Source organism: Pelophylax lessonae (genome assembly GCF_965119305.1).
Source record: "Pelophylax lessonae genome assembly, chromosome: 2".
Classification (NCBI taxonomy): domain Eukaryota; kingdom Metazoa; phylum Chordata; class Amphibia; order Anura; family Ranidae; genus Pelophylax; species Pelophylax lessonae.
Window position 1 is genome coordinate 611,034,333 of NC_138769.1, and position 20,597 is coordinate 611,054,929.

The window sequence follows — 20,597 nt, forward strand, 5'->3', positions numbered from 1 at the left end:
ATAGAAGTTTGAAAATCCAAGGAATCGTTGTAATGCCTTACGAGTTGTTGGTACAGGCCAATCCAGTATACACAATATCTTGCTCATATCCATCTTGATACCGTTCTTAGATATGATGTATCCTAGGAATAGTACTTCTTCCTTATGAAATAGGCATTTTTTTCAATTTTACGTATAAATTGTGTGCGAGTAATCTGGATAGCACAAGTCTTACATGTCTTACATGTTCGGACAAGGACTGAGAATAAATGAGTATATCATCCAGATATACCACAACACAAACATCAAGTAAGTCTCTGAAGATGTCATTTATGAATCGCTGAAATGCTGCGGGAGCATTACACAACCCAAAAGGCATCACTAGATATTCGAATAATCCGTATCTGGTTCTGAATGCCGTCTTCCACTCATCCCCATTACGGATTCGGATGAGGTTGTATGCCCCTTTTAGGTCCAATTTTGAAAAGTAGGTAGCTCCGCGCACTTGTTCAATGAGTTTGGGAATGAGAGGTAAAGTATAGCGATCCTTTATCGTAATGGTATTTAATTGCCTATAGTCAATAATAGGCCTGAGACTTAAATCCTTATTGCGGACAAAGAAAAGTCCTGCAGCTGTGGAAGAAGTAGAGGGTCTAATAAACCCTTTCGCTAAATTCTCATCCAAGTATTCCTTGAGATGAGAAAGTTCATCCTGAGAAAGAGGATAAACATGACCGAAAGGTAGTTTACTATTAGGGAGTAGATCAATAGAACAATCGTAGTCCCTATGGGGAGGCAATACTTGAGCATTTTTCTCAAGGAAGACTTCTGATAGATCCTGATAGCATGGTGGTGGTGAAATTTCATCTGACACCATGGACAGGATTTTTTTTTATATGATTGGAGGTTACACGTGGTCTCGCAGTAGTGAGAGGGGAAGGTTAGAGTCCGTGTTTTCAAATCAATGGTTGGTTGATGTATGTGTAACCAGGGAAGTCCCAAAATAATGGGAAAATGTGGTGAAGGTAATACATCAAAAGTGGTGGTCTCAGCATGAGACTCATTAGCAGTAGCAAGGAGTGCTTGTGTCTGATTGGTAATTGGACCAGAAGATAACGGAATACCGTTAATAAAACTAACAGAGACAGGTTTAGATTTTGAAATAATAGGTATTTTATTTAAAGCAACAAAACTAGTGTCAATGTAGTTCCCACAAGATCCTGTGTCGATAGCCTTGGTGGTGATCCTATTGTGGTCCCACTGTAAGGTCAAATGAATAAAAAGATAGGGATTAGAAAAAGAAGTCGTTAATCCCCCCAGCAAGACATGTGAACACTCACCCTCTTTTTTGCGGAAAAGGGGACAGACGCTTATCAAATGATCCGGGGAGGCGCAGTACATGCAGAGATTTTCAGATCTTCTCCTGGCTCGTTCAGTAGACGATAATGGTGGGCGTATGGTTCCTACCTCCATAGGAGTAGGGTCAACGGGCGAAACCCGAGAAGGATTGGATAATGGTACTCCCATTTTCTCAGCCTTTCTTTCTCGCAGTCGCCTGTCAATATTGATGCTGAGTTGTATTAAGGCATCCAAAGTGCCAGGTAAATCCGCTCGGGTGAGCTCGTCTTTAACGGCTTCTGATAACCCGAGTCTGAACTGGGTTCGCAAAGATGCATCATTCCACCCTGAATCAAGGGTCCATCTTTTGAACTCTGCTACGAAGTCTTCAACAGGTCTCCTTCCTTGTTTTAAAGCCCTCAATTGGCTGTCAGCAGTACTCTGCCTATTTGGGTCTTCATATAAGCTAGCGAGTTCTGCTAAGAATAAAGGATAGGAGTTAAGAAGAGGGTCATTTTTCTCAAAGAGAGAGTCTGCCCAAGCCCATGGATCACCCGACAAATATGAGATAGTGGTGCAGACTTTAATTTGGTCTGCAGTGTAAGTACGAGGTTTTAAATTAAAAAGCAATTGACATGCGTTTTTAAATTCACAAAATTTTTTCCGATCACCTGTAAACACTAGAGGAGGGTTTATTTTGGGCTCACGAGGTTGAGCAGCAGTGAGCTGTGAAACACGGGCTATCTGCTGTCTCAAAGTCTGATTTTCATTTTTCACTTCGGCAAGGGAAAGGATTAATGCATCTACCTTTTGTGTTAGTTGTATCACATGAGTGGCTAATTCTGCTGAATCCATTTTTTTTTTCTGGTTCCTGCAATCTGTAACGCTCCGGCGTTTGTTTAGTGAACTGGATTTGCAGCTGCAGAATTTCCACTCAGTAGTCATGTAGAGATGTGTTGAATCACCATATCCAACTCTCCAGACTCATCATTGTGGCCCAGCCTGCCTCAGCATGCAAATATACAGACACTCAGATAAGATGTTCCTGGAGTGATAGGTTGTATACGATAGTATAGAGGTGATGTGCTGAAAGGACAGGCGTGAGTAGTGATAGCAATGATAGGCACTCAATAGTAATGTTCAGGAGTGTTAGCAGATGGTGATAGATAGTATGCAGATAGGTTAGCAATCATGTACAAATAACAGGTGGTAGGGGACAGCAGATGAAGTGTACAGGAATTGCTAACTCAGTGCAAGGATATAGATGGTAGTAGACTCAAGAGCTAGCAATCTATGTAACAGTGCAGATGATAGAAATAGTAATGCATAGATAGCAACAGTCTTTAGTATGCAAGAGTAGATAGTGTAAGTTGATAGGAAGGAATCCCCTGTGGGGTACTTATCACTAGTTGGTTTAGATAGATGAGGGGTCCGGTAATGAGATAAGGATCAGGTAGCGAGATACAGGATCAGTAGCGAGATACAGGATCAAGTAGCGAGACTCCGGTCTATCCAGATACTGGGGAAATAGCTGGAGGCTTCGGCAGCGTCAGACAAGGCTGTATAACAAGCGGTTTTCACGAACACCTTGTGAGTGAAAGCCGGCGATTGAAATAGCCGCTCAGAGCGGCGCCTAGTGATGACGTCATGCGGCTTAAAGAGATAGGCAGGTATATGCGTTCCACCTAGCTGAAAAGGTGGGACGCAATGCGGAAGAAATGGGCTGGAAGGGTACCGAAGGTACCAGAATCTTACATATGTGTGGAGAAAACCAGGCACTGCTCATCACCTGTCCAATACAGTCCCCACAGTGAAGCATGGTGGTGGCAGCATCATGCTGTGGGGGTGTTTTTCAGCTGCAGGGACAGGACGACTGGTTGCAATTGAGGGAAAGATGAATGCGGCCAAGTACAGGGATATCCTGGACAAAAACCTTCTCCAGAGTGCTCTGGACCTCAGACTGGGCCGAAGGTTTACCTTCCAACAAGACAATGACCCTAAGCACACAGCTAAAATAACGAAGGAGTGGCTTCACAACAACTCCGTGACTGTTCTTGAATGGCCCAGCCAGAGCCCTGACTTAAACCCAATTGAGCATCTCTGGAGAGACCTAAAAATGGCTGTCCACCAACGTTTACCATCCAACCTGACAGAACTGGAGAGGATCTGCAAGGAGGAATGGCAGAGGATCCCCAAATCCAGGTGTGAAAGACTTGATGCATCTTTCCCAAAAAGACTCCTGGCTGTATTAGATCAAAAGGGGGCTTCTACTAAATACTGAGCAAAGGGTCTGAATACTTAGGACCATGTGATATTTCAGTTTTTCTTTTTTAATAAATCTGCAACAATGTCAACAATTCTGTGTTTTTCTGTCAGTATGGGGTGCTATGTGTACATTCATGAGGAATGTATACATAGCACATATGTATATGTGTGTATATATATATACAGTCAGGTTCATGAATATTGGGACATCGACACGATTCTAATATTTTTGGCTCTATACACCACCACAATAAATATGAAATGAAACAAACAAGATGTGCTTTAACGGCAGACTTTCAGCTTTAATTTGAGGGTATTTACATCCAAATCAGGTGAACAGTGTAGGAATTACAACAGTTTGTATATGTGCCTCACACTTTTTAAGGGACAAAAAGTAATGGGACAGATTAACAATCGTAAATCAAACTTTCACTTTTTAATGCTTGGTTGCAAATCCTTTGCAGTCAATTACAGACTAAAGTCTGGAAAGCATAGACATCAGCAAAGGCTGGGTTTCATCCCTGGTGATGCTCTGCCAAGCCTCTACTGCAACTGTCTTCAGTTCCTGCTTGTTCTTGGGGCACTTTCAAGTGAAATGCATGCTCAATCAAATTCAGGTCAGATGATTGACTTGGCCATTGCATAACATTCCACTTCTTTCCCTTAAAAAACTCTTTGGTTGCTTTCGCAGTATGCCGTCAAGTCATTGTCCATCTGCACTGTGAAGCGCCGTCCAATGGGTTCTGAAGCATTTGGCTGAATATGAGCAGAAAATATTGCCCGAAACACTTCAGAATTCATCCTGCTGCTTTTGTCAGCAGTCACATCATCAATAAATACAAGAGAACCAGTTCCATTGGCAGCCATACATGCCCACGCCATGACACTACCACCACCATGCTTCACTGATGAGGTGGTATGCTTTGGATCATGAGCAGTTCCTTTCCTTCTCCATACTCTCTTTCCATCACTCTGGTACAAGTTGATCTTGATCTCATCTGTCCATAGGATGTTGTTCCAGAACTGTGAAGGATTTTTTAGATGTTGTTTGGCAAAATATAATCTGGCTTTCCTGTTTTTGAGGCTCACCAATGGTTTGCATCTTGTGGTGAACCCTCTGTATTCACTCTGGTGAAATCTTCTCTTGATTGTTGACTTTGACACACATACACCTACCTCCTGAAGATTGTTCTTGATCTGGCCAACTGTTGTGAACGGTGTTTTTTTTCACCAGGTAAAGAATTATTTGGTCATCCACCACAGTTGTTTTCCATGGTCTTTTGGTGTTGCTGAGCTCACCGGTGCGTTCTTTCTTTTTAAGGATGTTCCAAACAATTGATTTGGGCACACCTAATGTTTTTGCTATCTCCCTGATGTGTTTGTTTTGTTTTTTCAGCCTAATGATGGCTTGCTTCACTGATAGTGAAAGCTCTTTGGATCTCATATTGAGAGTTGACAGCAACAGATTCCAAATGCAAATAGCACACTTGAAATGAACTATGGACCTTTTATCTGCTCCTTGTAAATGGGATAATGAGGGAATAACACACACCTGGCCATGGAACAGCTGAGCAGCCAATTGTCCCATTACTTTTGGTTCCTTAAAAAGTGGGAGGCGCATATATAAACTCTTGTAATTCCTACATCTTTCACCTGATTTGGATGTAAATACCCTCAAATTAAAGCTGAAAGTCTGCAGGTAAAGCACATATTGTTGGTTTCATTTCAAATCTATTGTGGTGGTGTATAGAGCCAAAAATATTAGAATTGTGTAGATGTCCCAATATTAATGGACCTGACTGTATATATATACAGTATATATAGGCACTTCAGTTTATGTCAGTATTGCTGAAAAAAGCAGCGTGGGGTCCCCCCCAGTCCATACCGAGCGCACCCCCCACCCCAAAGCACCTTGCCCCAATGTTGATGAGGACAGGGGTCTCTTCCCGACAACCCCGTGCTGTGGTTGTGGGGGTCTGCGGGGGGAGGCTTATCAGAATCTGGAAGCCCCCTTTAACAGGGGGGACCTTAAATCCCAACCCCCCCATGTGAATGGATATCCCCCTACCCATTCACCAAAAAAATGTACAAAAAAAAATAAAGACAAAAGCAGTTTTGGACAAGTCCTTTATTACTGTAAGAAATAAAAAAAAATGTCCCCCGATGATCAGTCGCCCACCAGCAACTGAAAAATAGAAAAAAAAAAAAAGAAGAAGCTCCTGTCTCTTCGGATGCTTCCCGTGGTAATGAGCTGTTTGAGTTTGACAGCTCTTTTATAGGGATCTGTCATCACAATGCACTGCTCAGGTGCAGTGAATAAATTACATGACGTCAGTAATTTATGTTCAATATCGTGCCTGGGGGGGCCCATGTGTGTACGTGTGTGTATTTTTGTACATGTGTGTGTACATGTGTCTGTATATGTGTGCACATGTGTCTGTATTTGTGTACATGTGTGTTTATGTATATGTGTGAATGTGTGTACACATGTGTCTGTCTGTATGTGTGCATATATACATCTGTCTACATGTTTGTGTGTGTGCACCTGTGTGTCTGTTCGTATGTGTGTGTCTGTTCATGTGTGTGTCTTTTGTGTGTTTGTCTGTTCGTGTGTGTGTCCATATGTGTGGGTGTCTGTTCATATATGTGTGTGTGTGTGTCTGTTTATATGTGTGTGTGTGTGTCTGTTCATATGTGTATATGTGTGTTGGTGTGTGTCTATTCATATGTGTGTGTCTGTTCATATGTCATAACTGTGTGTGTCTGTTCATATGTCATAAATGTGTGTGTGTGTGTTTGTGTGGCTGTTCATATGTCATAAGCGTGTGTGTGTCTGTTTGTGTGTGTGAGTGTGTCTGTTCGTGTCCGTTTGTGTGTGTGTACGTTTGTGCGTGTGTGTTTCTGTTCGTGTGTACATGTGTGTATTTTTGTACATGTGTGCGTGTACTTGTGTCTGTATATGTGTGCACTTGTATTTGTACAGTATTTGTGTACGTGTGTGTTTATGTGTGAATGTGTGTACACATGTGACTGTCTGTATGTGTGCATAAATACATCTGTCTACATGTGTTTGTGTGCGTTCACGTGCATGTGCATGCATATGTATGTTACTTCTAATCCTGACACCCCCCCCCCCTCCTTATTCCTATACTATCAGAAATGCTTTTAAGGTTTGTGATAGCAGCAAGGACTACTGCTCATCTGAAAAGTGATCTATGCTCAGACTGCTTTTCAAAGGCAATTGGCAGGCGGTAAAGAGGAAATATGTTGCCTCCTTACCACGTGTTTTAGGCCTGTAAATGCAGCATCATTACATGCAACAGTGCAATGCACACAGTTGCAGGGAAGTTGCAGGGCAGCCCTATTCACCCTGGGTATTCCTCCATCTGCAGCCACAGCTGTGTACACCCCCAGCTGCTGCCTCTGCAGCTAAAGGGAGAGAAGTTGGGGTGGTAAAAACAGCTCAACCATGTGGTTTTACCACCCCTCCAACCTGACATGTGAACAAGCCCTTGGTTCACATCTGCATGGCTGCGCACAGGGCAGCCTATTCATTTCAATGGGCTTCCCTACCTGCAGAAATGCAGGGAAAGAAGTCCCTGACTCTTTTTTAAATTACGCCACACCAAAAGCACCCCACATTTTCCAATGTGTGGGGTATCATTAAGAATTATTGGCACCCCCTAAAGAGCAGAGCATTTGTCATTTTGTAATTTTGTGTGTCAGGAACGAGCGCGATTTTGCACATGTTCCTCGATATACAGTAACGTGAACTGAACCTTGGATAAGGGTGCCTCAAGACTGAAAATAGGTTGAGAAACTGATTTAGACAGTATTAATTAGCTGGAAATATTTCTGAAACAAATGATTGAAAAGCTTAAGAAAGTTAAAATCATTGATGATGCGATTTTCTTTCCTGCTGAATTTCCCCCCAACACAGTCATTGTTGATGGTGGAATCCCTCCTGCTGCGCTATTTTGTTCTCCCAGCAGGGGGACACAGGGAGCCGTCCCTGCCAGGAGAACACAGTGATTATTGCTAGCGGCTATAGCCACTTGCAATAATCGCCTGTAAAAATCCGACATGCTGGTCATACCCAAATCAATCAATGGATCGACTTGGGTATAATTAGCCTACTCATAGATGGTTCAAATCTAAGCCAGTCCCTGCTGAACCGCTTGAGATTCAAATCATCTATGATCGGCTTTAGGGGATAGAAAAGCAGACAGCCTATAATGTGTCAGTAAACCCCAATTTTTTGTGATCTCAAACTGTTTGCCTAACCTTTAATCAATGCACATTTCCATTATTAGTAATTACCTGATTGATCTTGTCTTTGCCATGCACTTCTCTGTTGTTGGTGTCAACACTGTAGCAACTAATCCTTTGGCTTCTGCATTGCCGCTCTGTCTGCATGCTCCCCCAGTTCCCTGTAAAGAACCTGGTTTTGCTTTTAGAAGTGACTTTTGATGGACATGTGGGGTGGCTCCAGCATTTTAAATGTCATCTGCTCCCTTTCCCCTGTATCTGTCCACATGAGTGTGGGATTGCAAGTGGCTTACAAATGTGACAGGGGCTGTCAATCAGAAAAAAAAGTACCTTCTCCATTGTAAATATGATTATTTTTTGTATTTTTTTACAGTTGTCATTTTACATTTTAAAAAATTTCTCACGTTGTTTATTAAGTCTTTATCATTTGAATATTTTTCTTCCCTATCAACCCACGTGATCACAACAGTGCCAATAAGCTCTGTGCAGGCACAGGAAAACAAAGGAATTTTCCTGCACTGGTGTCTGCTGGATGCATCAGATATTTACGGATATCTCCGCTCATTGATCTCACAGTATGATACATAACAAGTAAAGTCACATGACTGTGGTGGGTAGGAAAGTGCGCTGATTCAATATAGGGTGTGCTGCTACCTTAAGGCCCGTACACACGTACCGATCGTCGGCATACAAACGTCGGTGGACGAAGGATCTGCCGATTGTACGCGTGTTAGTATGGTGCCTCCGACAGATGTCTGCGCACAATCCGCGGACAAAAGTCTTTCGTGCAAACATGAAAATATTTGTATGCCGACACCAGAACGGACGATTGTTCGCCTGTCAGTACACAATTCGGCCGACAGACCGCAGATTTGCAAGACTGGGCATGCTCAGAAAATAGAAAACACAGGGAAAGTTAACCATTACATGACATCACTTCTGCAGTCGGCGGACAAAATTCTTGTGCTGTCCTTGTGCTGTCTTTGCACTTTTCAGCAGACACCGACATCCCGGGGAGAAAAGAGGAACATTTGTAAGCCGACCATCGGTACGTGTGTACGGGGCTTAAGAGTGTATGTTGTAGAATATGTAAAGAAATCAGGTGCGCTACCCTAGTGCATATGTGCAACATACAAAATGATGCAAACAAATAAACCAAAAATGCAATGATAATGCAAAAAATGAAAACGTATGCAATTCGTGTAAAACAAAAAATGTCCAGAAGGTGACTAGTGATACACCAATGTGCAATAAACGTCCATGTTATAAGTCCATAAATAAAGTGCAAAAAATGGTGACATAAACTTCCAGTTTGGGGAAAGGTGAACTGTGATTGGAAGGTGCAAAGTCCCACCACCAGCTTGGCCTCTTACCAGAAGTTAAACGTTAAGGGCATATATGAATATGACCGCTCCAAAGGTCATGCAGCCAGGTAGAAAAGTTCCCAGAAATACAGAAGGCACTCTGACACACTCGTGCTCCCTAGACTCTTACCGGACAAAAGCCAAACAAGAAGCCTGGTTCTATGGTGATGAGTGGTCCTGCCGGGGGTTACTGGACTCTAGGATGGCTGATGTAGTTGCTTGTGTCCAAGAGGAACAGACCCAGTCAGAAAGCCTGACGAAAGAAGATCCTGCCAAAGGTGACTAGACTCTGATTGGCTGCTGTAATTCCTTAGTCTGGTTGACCTCAATAATAGGGGACACAACAGAGGGGACCGCAATAGTGCATTACCAACAGTAGATATTTATTAAAAACAAATGGTTGCACTTACAGTTGTGAAGACAATAATAGCGAGTTCCCTCACGGAGGAGCTGTATGGCCGGGTCCGCCTGCAGTGCGGACTGCTGCCTGGTCTAGATGTGATGACGCGGCGCCTCCTCTGAGGGAACTCGCTATTATTGTCTTCACAACTGTAAGTGCAACCATTTGTTTTTAATAAATATCTACTGTTGGTAATGCACTATTGCGGTCCCCTCTGTTGTGTCCCCTATTATTGAGGTCAACCAGACTAAGGAATTACAGCAGCCAATCAGAGTAAAGTCACATGACTGCAGTATATGTATACTGCAGAAAATAAGGTACTAGACAATATTTTCATGTTTTCTACAGACTGTAGCTTATGTGGTTATGTTGCTTTATTGTACCGAATCAATAGAAGTGGGTTTACTGACACATTAGGAAAGTCAATTAGATATCAATGTTATTTTATATTGTCTGGTGTTTCTTTGCAGATCAATAGATGCTTGATACATACGTGGAATATGATGCAGAACTAAAACCGGCCTGCTTCTGGAAGGAGTAATGGTCATTAGGAGGCAGTTTCTGTGGATCGTCATTGGCTAAATCAATGCAGCGAGGGGCACCCTCTGCATAAACTTTCCACCTACAAAATAAAACGATTATTAATAAAGGTCCAGCTACTAGAACCAAGTGTTTAGTTACAAATGTATACAGGACCTTGCAAGCAATAAATATATAAATTTCAATCTTGATGAGATCTGCTAGCACTTAACACATTCCCATATAAATGTGCAAAAATATACAGTATAAATCAATAAATGTGCTGTGCTATCCTCCCCAAATAAACAAATATATGTGCCTGGTGTAATAAATGATATACCTCCCATGCATATTACATCAGTAATGTAACCATTACATTAAAGCATGCTTAAACTCACATAAATATCCTCTATCAAAAGTGTAAAATTAACCACAAATATAAATAAAGTGAATATAGTTCTTAACAGATTAGTGCAATCCAGAGAAAAAATTCTCAACAGTCCAGTATAACCCAAAAATTGAAAATAAACCATCTTCCAAACAATGCTTTTTCTTCATGCAAATATCTTCTTTATATATGTCCCCATGCAATGCTTTTTAGGGTTAACTCCACTTTCGTAGGGGAAAAAAAAATAGTAAATAAAGAAAAAATATAGAATATACATTTGCAACACAAGCCATTTTGTAATTGAATGTTATTAAAGATTACCATTCCATTTCAATCTGCAGCCGCTATAATTTTCTGAAAATGCAATGCAATATGGCTACCTGAAGATGTTCTGCACACAGAATGTGTACTGAACACACCCCAGAAAACATAATTTCCTGCTTGTGTGATTGGCTCACCAATTATTTCAGAAGTCTGTCTAAGATGCATGTCTGATTTCAGGCATCCCCTGCAACAAAAATGTAATTTTTGGTGGAATACTACCAATAGGAACACGTCTAAAGGGATGCAGGCCCAGAAAAATTCCTCATTAGTGCTCTGCAGTGAGTGAGGAGATATGCCCGCTTGTGTAAACAAAGTGGGCGGATCTCCTAAGTGACAGGCAGGGACAGATTGCAGGATTCAGCATAGCTGAACCTGTGATCTGTGTCTGTGTCACATAGTCCCCTCCCCCCAGTGTCAAAAATGTCAGTTAGGGGTCCGATCTATCCGCCGCAATGCCGCAGTCCCGCAACAAAAATCGCAGATTGCCACCAGATCGCCGCCATTACTAGTTAAAAAAAAAAAAAAATGACATAAATTTCCCGTAGTTAGTAGCTGCGATAACTTTTGCCCAAACCAATCAAAATACGCTTATTGCGATTTTTTTTTACCAAAAACATGTAGCAGAAAACAAATTGGCCTAAAATGTTAAAAAATTTTGATTTTTACATTTTTTTGGGGGGGGGGGGGATTTCATAGAAAAAAAATTTGAAAAAATTTGTTATTTTTTCAAAATTGTCGCTCTTTTTTTGTTTATAGCGCAAAAAAAGTAAAAATCGCACAGGTGATCAAATACCACCAAAAGAAATACATTTTGGCCTAAATATATGACAAAAATTGAATATATTGGATATTTTTTAACTGTCAAAGTAGAAAAATATTGTTATTTTTTTCAAAATTGTCGCTTTTTTTTAATTAATATCGCAAAAAATGAAAAGCGCAGAGGTGATCAAATACCAAATAAAGCTCTGTTCGTGGGAAAAAAAGGACATACATTTCGTTTGGGTACGGCGTTGCATGACCGCGCAATTGTCAGTTAAATTCGCACAGTGCCAAGTTGCAAAAAGTGGCCTGGACGTAAAGCAGGAAAATCCTCCGGTCCTAAAGTGGTTAAGGAATGTTTTTGGTGTTTCTGCTAAATACTGCATACAAGCAATCGTGAATTGACATTTTCATCATCGCATGCGTTAAGTGGTCACATGACCGTCATAACGCATGCGATAACCTTTAGTGACTTGTGCCCACAGTTCTTTGTTTTCTTTTTTTACACTTTTCTCTTCTAGCAAGGTAAAGGAGATACAGTATCTTTCTCTAGTCAATAGGAGTAAAAAAAAAAAAAAAAAACAGGGGCAGGCTACACAGTGACTGATCAGTAGGATAGCTAATCAGAGGCTATCACAGCGATCAGGTGTGTCTTAGGGTGTCACTCTGTAGATGTCTTCAATTGTGCTCCTGTATCACCCTGTCACATGGGCTTCTGATGGAGACTACAAGTGGCCATTTTTACACACATTAATGCAGATATGGTCCACTATTGTTACCATTAAGAAAGTTACCCTGAGAAATGCCAAAAAGCCATCATTGTTCAGAGATCGAGGTATACTAATTTCTCATTTATATCAGAATGGTGCCCTTCAGATGTAATTCCTATTTGTGGATTAGTGCTCAGATGCTGCCATCAATTTTTGATTGTTCCAAAATTAGTGTATTAGTGTTGAGGCGCTAGCTTGATAATACAAATGTGTCAAACAATTCCATAAAATGTACAAAAAGAAATAAGTGCTACCAACTATGCTATGAAAACTGTTTAAAAAATTGAAAGCATATGAAACAATATATGTGCAAAATGTCCATGCTGAAAATAAAGAAAAATCTATTCCAATTTTTCACCATTTGTGAATTAGTGATGCATACTCCTCTTATACAGTATACTGTGCTCCACCACCTAGTATATGAGGGGCCACTCGCCAAAAGGCTGTGGGCCACCAGGACCCTCACCGCTTATATACTGATTCCTATATAGGGTTTGTAGTATACATCCACTTTCTTATTACTTGTATCTAGTAATAACCGTAGATTTAAACCAATAAAAAACAATAACGCGGTGATCGTGCAATACATTTGTTTAAAAAAATTGTATTTAAAATGAAAGTCGATACACCCTGAAACGGCACCCACTATGCAGAGCCTGTTTGAATAAAATCCTCACCGCCGCTCTTCTCTGAGCCAGCGTGTTCCACCTGAGCCGGAGGTGACGTCAGAAAAAGACCCAGAACTACTGCCACTAGTCACCCCTTATGCAAACTAGTTGCCAATTAATATAATAATTTTGAATCGCTTTTTCACTTTCCCCATTTGAACTCCAGCATCACAATAAAGGATGTGTTATTTCACTAAGGATATTTAGCCTATGCCATATTGAAAACTCTGGTTCCCTCTAGTGCATGGGTGTTCAACCTTTTGGCTGCTCTGGGCCACATTGAGTGTAGAGAAATTTTCTCGGGCTGCATATAAAATATATACTATAGTTAAGGTATATAAGTAATAAAACAGTTTCTGGGGAATCAAAACCATCCCTTGAAGACTGCTGTATGCTATCCTCTTCCTCTACATCCATGCTGCGGAAATCCTCCTCCTCCTCTTCCTTCTGTGTGTTTTTTGTCCCTGCAGGGATGATATCAGCACAAAGGGGGGCCTTGTGAGAAAAGGAAGTCCTCCTCTTTCTCCCGCTGTTCTCCCTCAAGTGCCCTGTCCATGATTCCATGAAGCGTGTGCTCCAGCATGTAGACTAGAGGGATAGTGTCACTGATGCATGCATCGTCCTGGCGTCCTGGCTCGCCTCCTCAAATGGTGACAGGACGATGCATGCATCCCTTATCAAAAGCCACTGGCGTGGCGAAAAAAAGCCAAGCTCCCCTTACCCTGTCCTTGTGCCATACTCACACAGGTACTCATTGATGGCCCTCTGCTGTGAGCTGCAGCATTGCCAATGTTGAGTTCCACCCGGTGGGCATATCACAAATGAGGGGGTTGGTGGGCAGGTTGAATTCCGTTGAATGTCAGATAAGCAAGCACTGGCATTGTATGAATTCCAGTAATGGCCACAGACTTTTCTGGCCTGCCTCAGGAGATCTTGGAAGCCCAGGTATCTGCTGAAGAATCGCTGCACCACCAGATTCAGGATGTGTGCCAAGCATTGAACAAGTGTCCCTCAAGGAGGGCAGAGAGAAGGTTGGTGCCATTGTCGCATACAACCATTCCTGGCTCAAGCTATCGTGGTGTCAACCATCTCTGAGCCTGCCCCTGCAGAGCTGACAGAATCTCTACTCCGGCGGTGGAAGGCAAACTACTGTGAGCATGGGTGTCAGAGGATGAGGAGGATGAGGACAGCTTATGTATATGACTCCTATCCCCTAGACAGACCAACTGAAGCATGGCGTGGCATCTTTTTGCCTGACTGCTTGCGTAGGCCCTTGAAAGCTTAGGGAGCACTGCTGCTTCAGAGGACAACTGAGCAGAAGAGGACATGGAGGAGGAGGAGGAGGAGGTGGTGGAGTAGCCAGATGTGGCAGAACCAGCACCAGCTTTTTGGAGGCGTGGTGGCAAAACAACCTGCAACACTGAACCTTGTCCTGCATCATTCCCAGCTGCCAGCAGAGTTACCCAGTGTGCCGTGAAAGAAATGTAACGTCCCTGTCCATGCCTGCTGGACCAAGAGTCAGCAGTAATGTGCCCCTTCCTGCTGACCGCTCTGTCCAACGAGGCCAAAACACTACCTTCCACATGTCGGTAGAGAGCCGGAATGGCCTTACGCAAAAAGAAATGCCTTTTTGGTACCTGCCACTGTGGTACAGCACATTCCACAAATTCATGAAAGGGAGCAGAGTCTATCAGATGAAAAGGCAGCAATTATAATGCTAGTGTCAGGGAATCCCTGTGAGACGTCTGGGGCGTGGCCGTGCACAGGCTATTCCCAGAAGAATGACTAATGGGCGTGACGCCAGGCAGGCTATTTAAAGGAAGTTCAATCCTGTTTCCTGTGCTGACTGATCTTCAGCTGTTTCCTGTGACTTGATGATACCTGTATGCTTCCCTATTGCTGACCTGGCTTGTTCTGAACTTGGACTTGGATTCTGCTTCTGCCTCTCTGCTAAACCTGACCCGGCTCCATCCCTGACTTTGGCTCTGTTTACGATTTGGTACCCTGCTGCACCGCCTGTTGATGACCCTGGCTTTCCTACTACTCTGACTCAGTCTCAAACCTTGTCTCTCAGAGCTACCCGAGTGCTTGCCTGGCTATCTGCTGCACCTGTTCCATACATCCTTGCATGTTCCAGTTTCCGGGATCCGGACAAGCAGCCTATCCTGATCCATCAACAACCACAGGCACTCGTGTCCCTCCTGGCCTTTGACACCCTCTGTCTCACCTTCAGTGGGATCTGGGCTGGAGATATAAGAGAGGCCGACCTCATCAACTCAGACTCCTCCCAGGTACGTGACAGTATCAGTCAGCCAACTATGGAGTCTGAAAGGGAGGTCTCTCCACTGGAGAACATTTGCCGATCGATCTCTGCACTATCCCACGTGGTACAAAGCCTGCAAGGAAAATTGGATTGCATCGAAGATCAATTATCGGCCCGCAAAAATGACTCTTCTCTGACGGAGCCCAGCACATCCTGTGCGGTGGATTTCCACCCGGAACCTTGGGTTCCCATTCCTGAACGTTTTTCTGGAGATCGAAGAAAATTTCAGACTTTTTGTAATGCTTGTGAACTATACTTTTCCCTGTTGCCTCAAACTTTCTCTTCACAAGATACCAAGGTGGGGTTCATTATCTCGCTCCTTCAGGATGAGCCTCAATCCTGGGCTTTCCATCTTCGGGAACAACACGATCCAGCCTTGACAACCATGGACTCTTTTTTTTCTGCCATGTCCCAGCTATACGCACATCCTTTTTGTCATCTGACTGCTGAATAAAAGCTTAGCAAGTTAAAGCAAGGCCTAAGGCCTGTGGAGGATTATGTGACAGATTTCCGTGTATGGAGTGCCGATACTCTGTGGAACCATTCGGCCCTCCATCATCAGTTCCGTCTTGGTTTGTCTGATGCTCTAAAGGATGAACTTGCCAGGGTGGGGGTACCAACGGCCTTAGAAGACCTGGTGAACCTTGTCATCCAGATTGACCGGAGGCTACGTGAGAGGCAAGCCGAAAGAACTAACAAGGCTCCTTTGGTCCGCCTGGAGTTTGGGGCTGATACTCCTCTCATTACCGTTAACCCCCCAGAGGTACCTCACCACCCTTCACGAAGAAGTTTCCAGAGATCCCCTCTGTCCACATCGGAACGTCTTCGACGGTATCGCTCCAATCTCTGCCTCTATTGTGGCGATGCCGGTCACCACATTCAGACTTGTCCTGTGAGGCCTTGCAGAACTCCCTCTAACTGGATTTCTATGATGCATCCACCCGGGACTAATCAAACCCATCTCACCTTGCTTTGCCATCTGAAACTTCCTGAAAAGACTATCTCTGTTCCTGCTATTATAGACTCTGGGGCCTGTAGCTGTTTTGTGGATGTGACATTTGCAGCCCAACACAATCTACCTCTCTGTACCAAGAAACAAGGGTTTGTTGTTCACCTGGCTGATGGCTCTGGTATCAAGTCTGGTCCAGTGACACAAGAGACGGCTCCAATTTTCTGCTTTTCCTCCTCTGGTCATCAAGAATTCCTTTGCCTGGACGTTATAACATCACCCATGTTTCCTGTCATTCTTGGTATACCCTGGCTGAAGGCCCATAACCCTAGCATCAATTGTCTCACGGGTGAGATTTCCTTCTCTTCTCCCTACTGCCGGGCACACTGTGTTCCTGAGGAGTCTCTTACTGTTACCTCTCTCCTTGGTATCCATCCGGACCCCGAAGTCTTGAAACTGGTACCCACAGTTTACCACGAATACCTGGATGTTTTCAATAAAAAGAGCGCTGATTCTCTTCCTCCCCATCGTACATACGATTGCCCCATTGAACTGTTGCCAGGGGCTGAAATACCTTTTGGCCGGATCTACCCTCTCTCTGAGCTCGAATTAGAGACTCTCCGTAACTACATTAATGAAAGCCTGGAAAAAGGATTCATCCGACCCTCCACTTCACCCGCAGGAGCGGGCATATTCTTTGTTGAGAAAAAGGACCATACCCTTAGGCCCTGTGTGGATTATCGTGATCTCAATAAGATAACTGTCAAGAATCGTTATCCTCTTCCCCTAATTCCCGAACTTTTCCAGAGGTTAAGATGGGCACTTTTCTTCTCTCAATTTGTGTTCCATATAACTTTTCGTCCAGGCTCTAAGAATTGCAAACCTGATGCCCTTTCTCGCATGTTTCCTGAACCAGCTCCACCTCCTGAACCTGACACCATCTTGCCAGCTAAGAATTTCCTACTCTTGCAAACAGACTTGATGTCACAGATCAAGGGGACAGTTGCAAACTCCCCACCTCCTCTGAACTTGCATCTCCAGCAGAGGGATGGACTTTATTTCCACAAGGAACACATTTTTATTCCCGAACAACTGAGGGTCACCATTCTTAAGAAGTGTCATGATCATCTTCTGGCTGGACACTTTGGTATCCATAAAATCTCTGATTTGGTCTCCCGTTCCTTTTGGTGGCCAGATTGGTTAAATGACTGTAAAAACTATGTCAGATCCTGCTCTGTGTGTCTCAGAAACAACTCTGATCGGGTCAAGACCTGGGGCCTGTTGGAATCCCTCCCCGTACCTGAAAAACCATGGAGTATGATCTCTATGGACTTTATTGTGGAACTTCCTCCATCTGAAGGGTTTACCACTATCTTTGTCGTAGTTGATTGTCTTTCCAAGATGGCACACTTTATACCTCTGAAAGGAACTCCCTCTGCCTCCGAAACTGCCTCCACATTTATCAAAGAAGTGGTGAGATTGCATGGCTTTCCAGCCAGCATTGTCTCTGATCGTGGGGTGCAGTTCACTTCCATGTTTTGGAAAGCTTTATGTGAAGCATTAAACATTGAACTTTGTTTGTCTTCTGCCTACCACCCACAAACAAATGGACAGACCTAGAGGACAAACCAAACTCTTGAACAATATTTAAGATGCTTCTCTTCTTTTTCTCAAGACGACTGGGTGTTACTCCTCCCTTTAGCGGAATTTGCTTATAATAACTCTGTCCATTCCGCCACCAAGCAGTCTCCTTTCTATGCCAATTATGGATATCACCCCTCCTTCCTACCTGAGTTACCTATGGAATCTGCTGTACCAGCTGTACAAGAAAGACTAAATTTTCTTAATGCCAACAGCCAGCCTTTGCGGGAAACCATCTTGAAGGCACAGGCTGGTAATAAAAAATTTTTTGATAGAAGAAGGAGAGGGAATTGGAATTTAAAACCGGGGGATAAGGTCTGGCTATCTACAGCAAACCTGAGATTAAAGTGTCCCTCCAAAAAGCTTGGCCCAAGATACCTAGGTCCATTTCCTATCAGGAAGAAGATCAATTCTGTGGCATTCGAATTAATCTTACCAGGTAATCTGATGATCCTTCCCGTGTTCCACGTTTCTTTACTGAAGTCAGCAGTTCCCAACCCCTTCCCAGATCGTGGATCTGAAGTTCCTGCTCCCCTTTTGATCGAAGGTAATGAAGAATTTGAGGTGGAGTCTATTCTGGACTGTAGAAGAAGGGGTGGTCGGACACAGCTTCTTATCAAGTGGAAGGGCTATGGCCCTGAGGATAATTCCTGGGAACCTGCTTCAAACGTCCATGCTCCTCGGTTGGTACGAGCCTACCTTCTTCAACATCCTGAAAAACGGTCTATGTTGGGCATCCGGAGGCTGCCCTTAAGGGGGGGCAATGTCAGGGAATCCCTGTGAGACGTCTGGGGCGTGGCCGTGCACAGGCTATTCCCAGAAGAATGACTAATGGGCGTGGCGCCAGACAGGCTATTTAAAGGAAGTTCAATCCTGTTTCCTGTGCTGACTGATCTTCAGCTGTTTCCTGTGACCTGATGATACCTGCATGCTTATCTGTTGCTGACCTGGCTTGTTCTGAACTTGGACTTGGATTCTGCTTCTGCCTCTCTGCTAAACCTGACCCGGCTCCGTCCCTGACTTTGGCTCTGTTTACGATTTGGTACCCTGCTGCACCGCTTGTTGATGACCCTGGCTTTCCTACTACTCTGACTCCGTCTCAAACCTTGTCTCTCAGAGCTACCCGAGTGCTTGCCTGGCTATCTGCTGCACCTGTTCCATACATCCTTGCATGTTCCAGTTTCCGGGATCCGGACAAGCAGCCTATCCTGATCCATCAACAACCACAGGCACTCGTGTCCCTCCTGGCCTTTGACACCCTCTGTCTCACCTTCAGTGGGGTCTGGGCCGGAGATATAAGAGAGGCCGACCTCGTCAACTCAGACTCCTCCCAGGTACGTGACAGCTAGCAATTTGGCCAAGCTAGCATTAAGACGCTGAGCATGTGGATGGCTGGGACCGTATTTCTTTCTACGGTTCAGCAACTGGGGTAGTGAAATTTGCCTGCTGCTCAAATCAAGCGGTGGTGTACTGCTAGCAAATTGGGTGCAAGTCTCTGTGACACTCATTGCTATACCATCATCCCTCTTAATGCAGGTATTTGAGAAGACATGAGATATAGGATTACAGTTCCCAGATGAAGAGCAAAATGCAGTACGCTTGTTTTGATCTTGTGGCTCTTTCAGGTGCTGTTTCCAATGGACTGCATGGCAGGTCGTCATATGCCTTGTCAAGCATGTGTGTAAGATTCTGGTACCTTCGGTACCCTTCCAGCCCATTTCTTTCGCATTGCGTTCCACCATTTAGGTAGGTGGAACGCATATAGCTACCTGTCCCTTTAAATCTCATGACGTCATCACTAGGCGCCGCTCTGAGCGGCTATTTCAATCGCCGGCTTTCACTCACAAGGTGTTCGTGCAAACCGCTTGTTACACAGCCTTGTCTGACGCTGCCGAAGCCTCCAGCTATTTCCTGTATCTCGCTACTGATCCTGTATCTCGCTACCTGATCCTTATCCTCATTACCGGACCCCTCATCTCTCTAAACCAACTAGTGATAAGTACCTCACAGGGGATTCCTTCCTATTAACTTACACTATCTACTCTTGCATACTAAAGACTGTTGCTATCTATGCATTACTATTTCTATCATCTGCACTGTTACATAGATTGCTAGCTCTTGAGTCTACTACCATCTATATCCTTGCACTGAGTTAGCAATTCCTGTACACTTCATCTGCTGTCCCCTACCACCTGTTATTTGTACATGATTGCTAACCTATCTGCATACTATCTATCACCATCTGCTAACACTCCTGAACATTACTATTGAGTGCCTATCATTGCTATCACTACTCACGCCTGTCCTTTCAGCACATCATCTCTATACTATCGTATACAAACCGATCACTCCAGGAACATCTTATCTGAGTGCCTGTATATTTGCATGCTGAGGCAGGCTGGGCCACAATGATGGGTCTGGAGAGTTGGATATGGTGATTCAACACATCTCTGCACGACTACTGAGTGGAAATTCTGCAGCTGCAAATCCAGTTCACTAAACAAACGCCAGAGCGTTACAGATTGCACGAACCAGAAAAAAAAAATGGATTCAGCAGAATTAGCCACTCATGTGTTACAACTAACACAAAAGGTAGATGCACTAATCCTTTCCCTTACCGAAGTGAAAAATGAAAATCAGA

General features: G+C 43.7%; 1 protein-coding gene across 1 annotated transcript in view; it reads right to left on the minus strand.

The window, feature by feature from the left end:
- The window catches only part of LOC309548494 (hydroperoxide isomerase ALOXE3-like), a 294,375-nt gene that overhangs the window by 203,798 nt on the left and 69,980 nt on the right, over positions 1-20,597 (minus strand). The window contains exon 4 of the mRNA XM_082248441.1: positions 10,109-10,237. Within this exon, the coding sequence (XP_082104567.1) occupies positions 10,109-10,237 (129 nt within the window). The remainder of the gene's footprint in view (positions 1-10,108; positions 10,238-20,597) is intronic.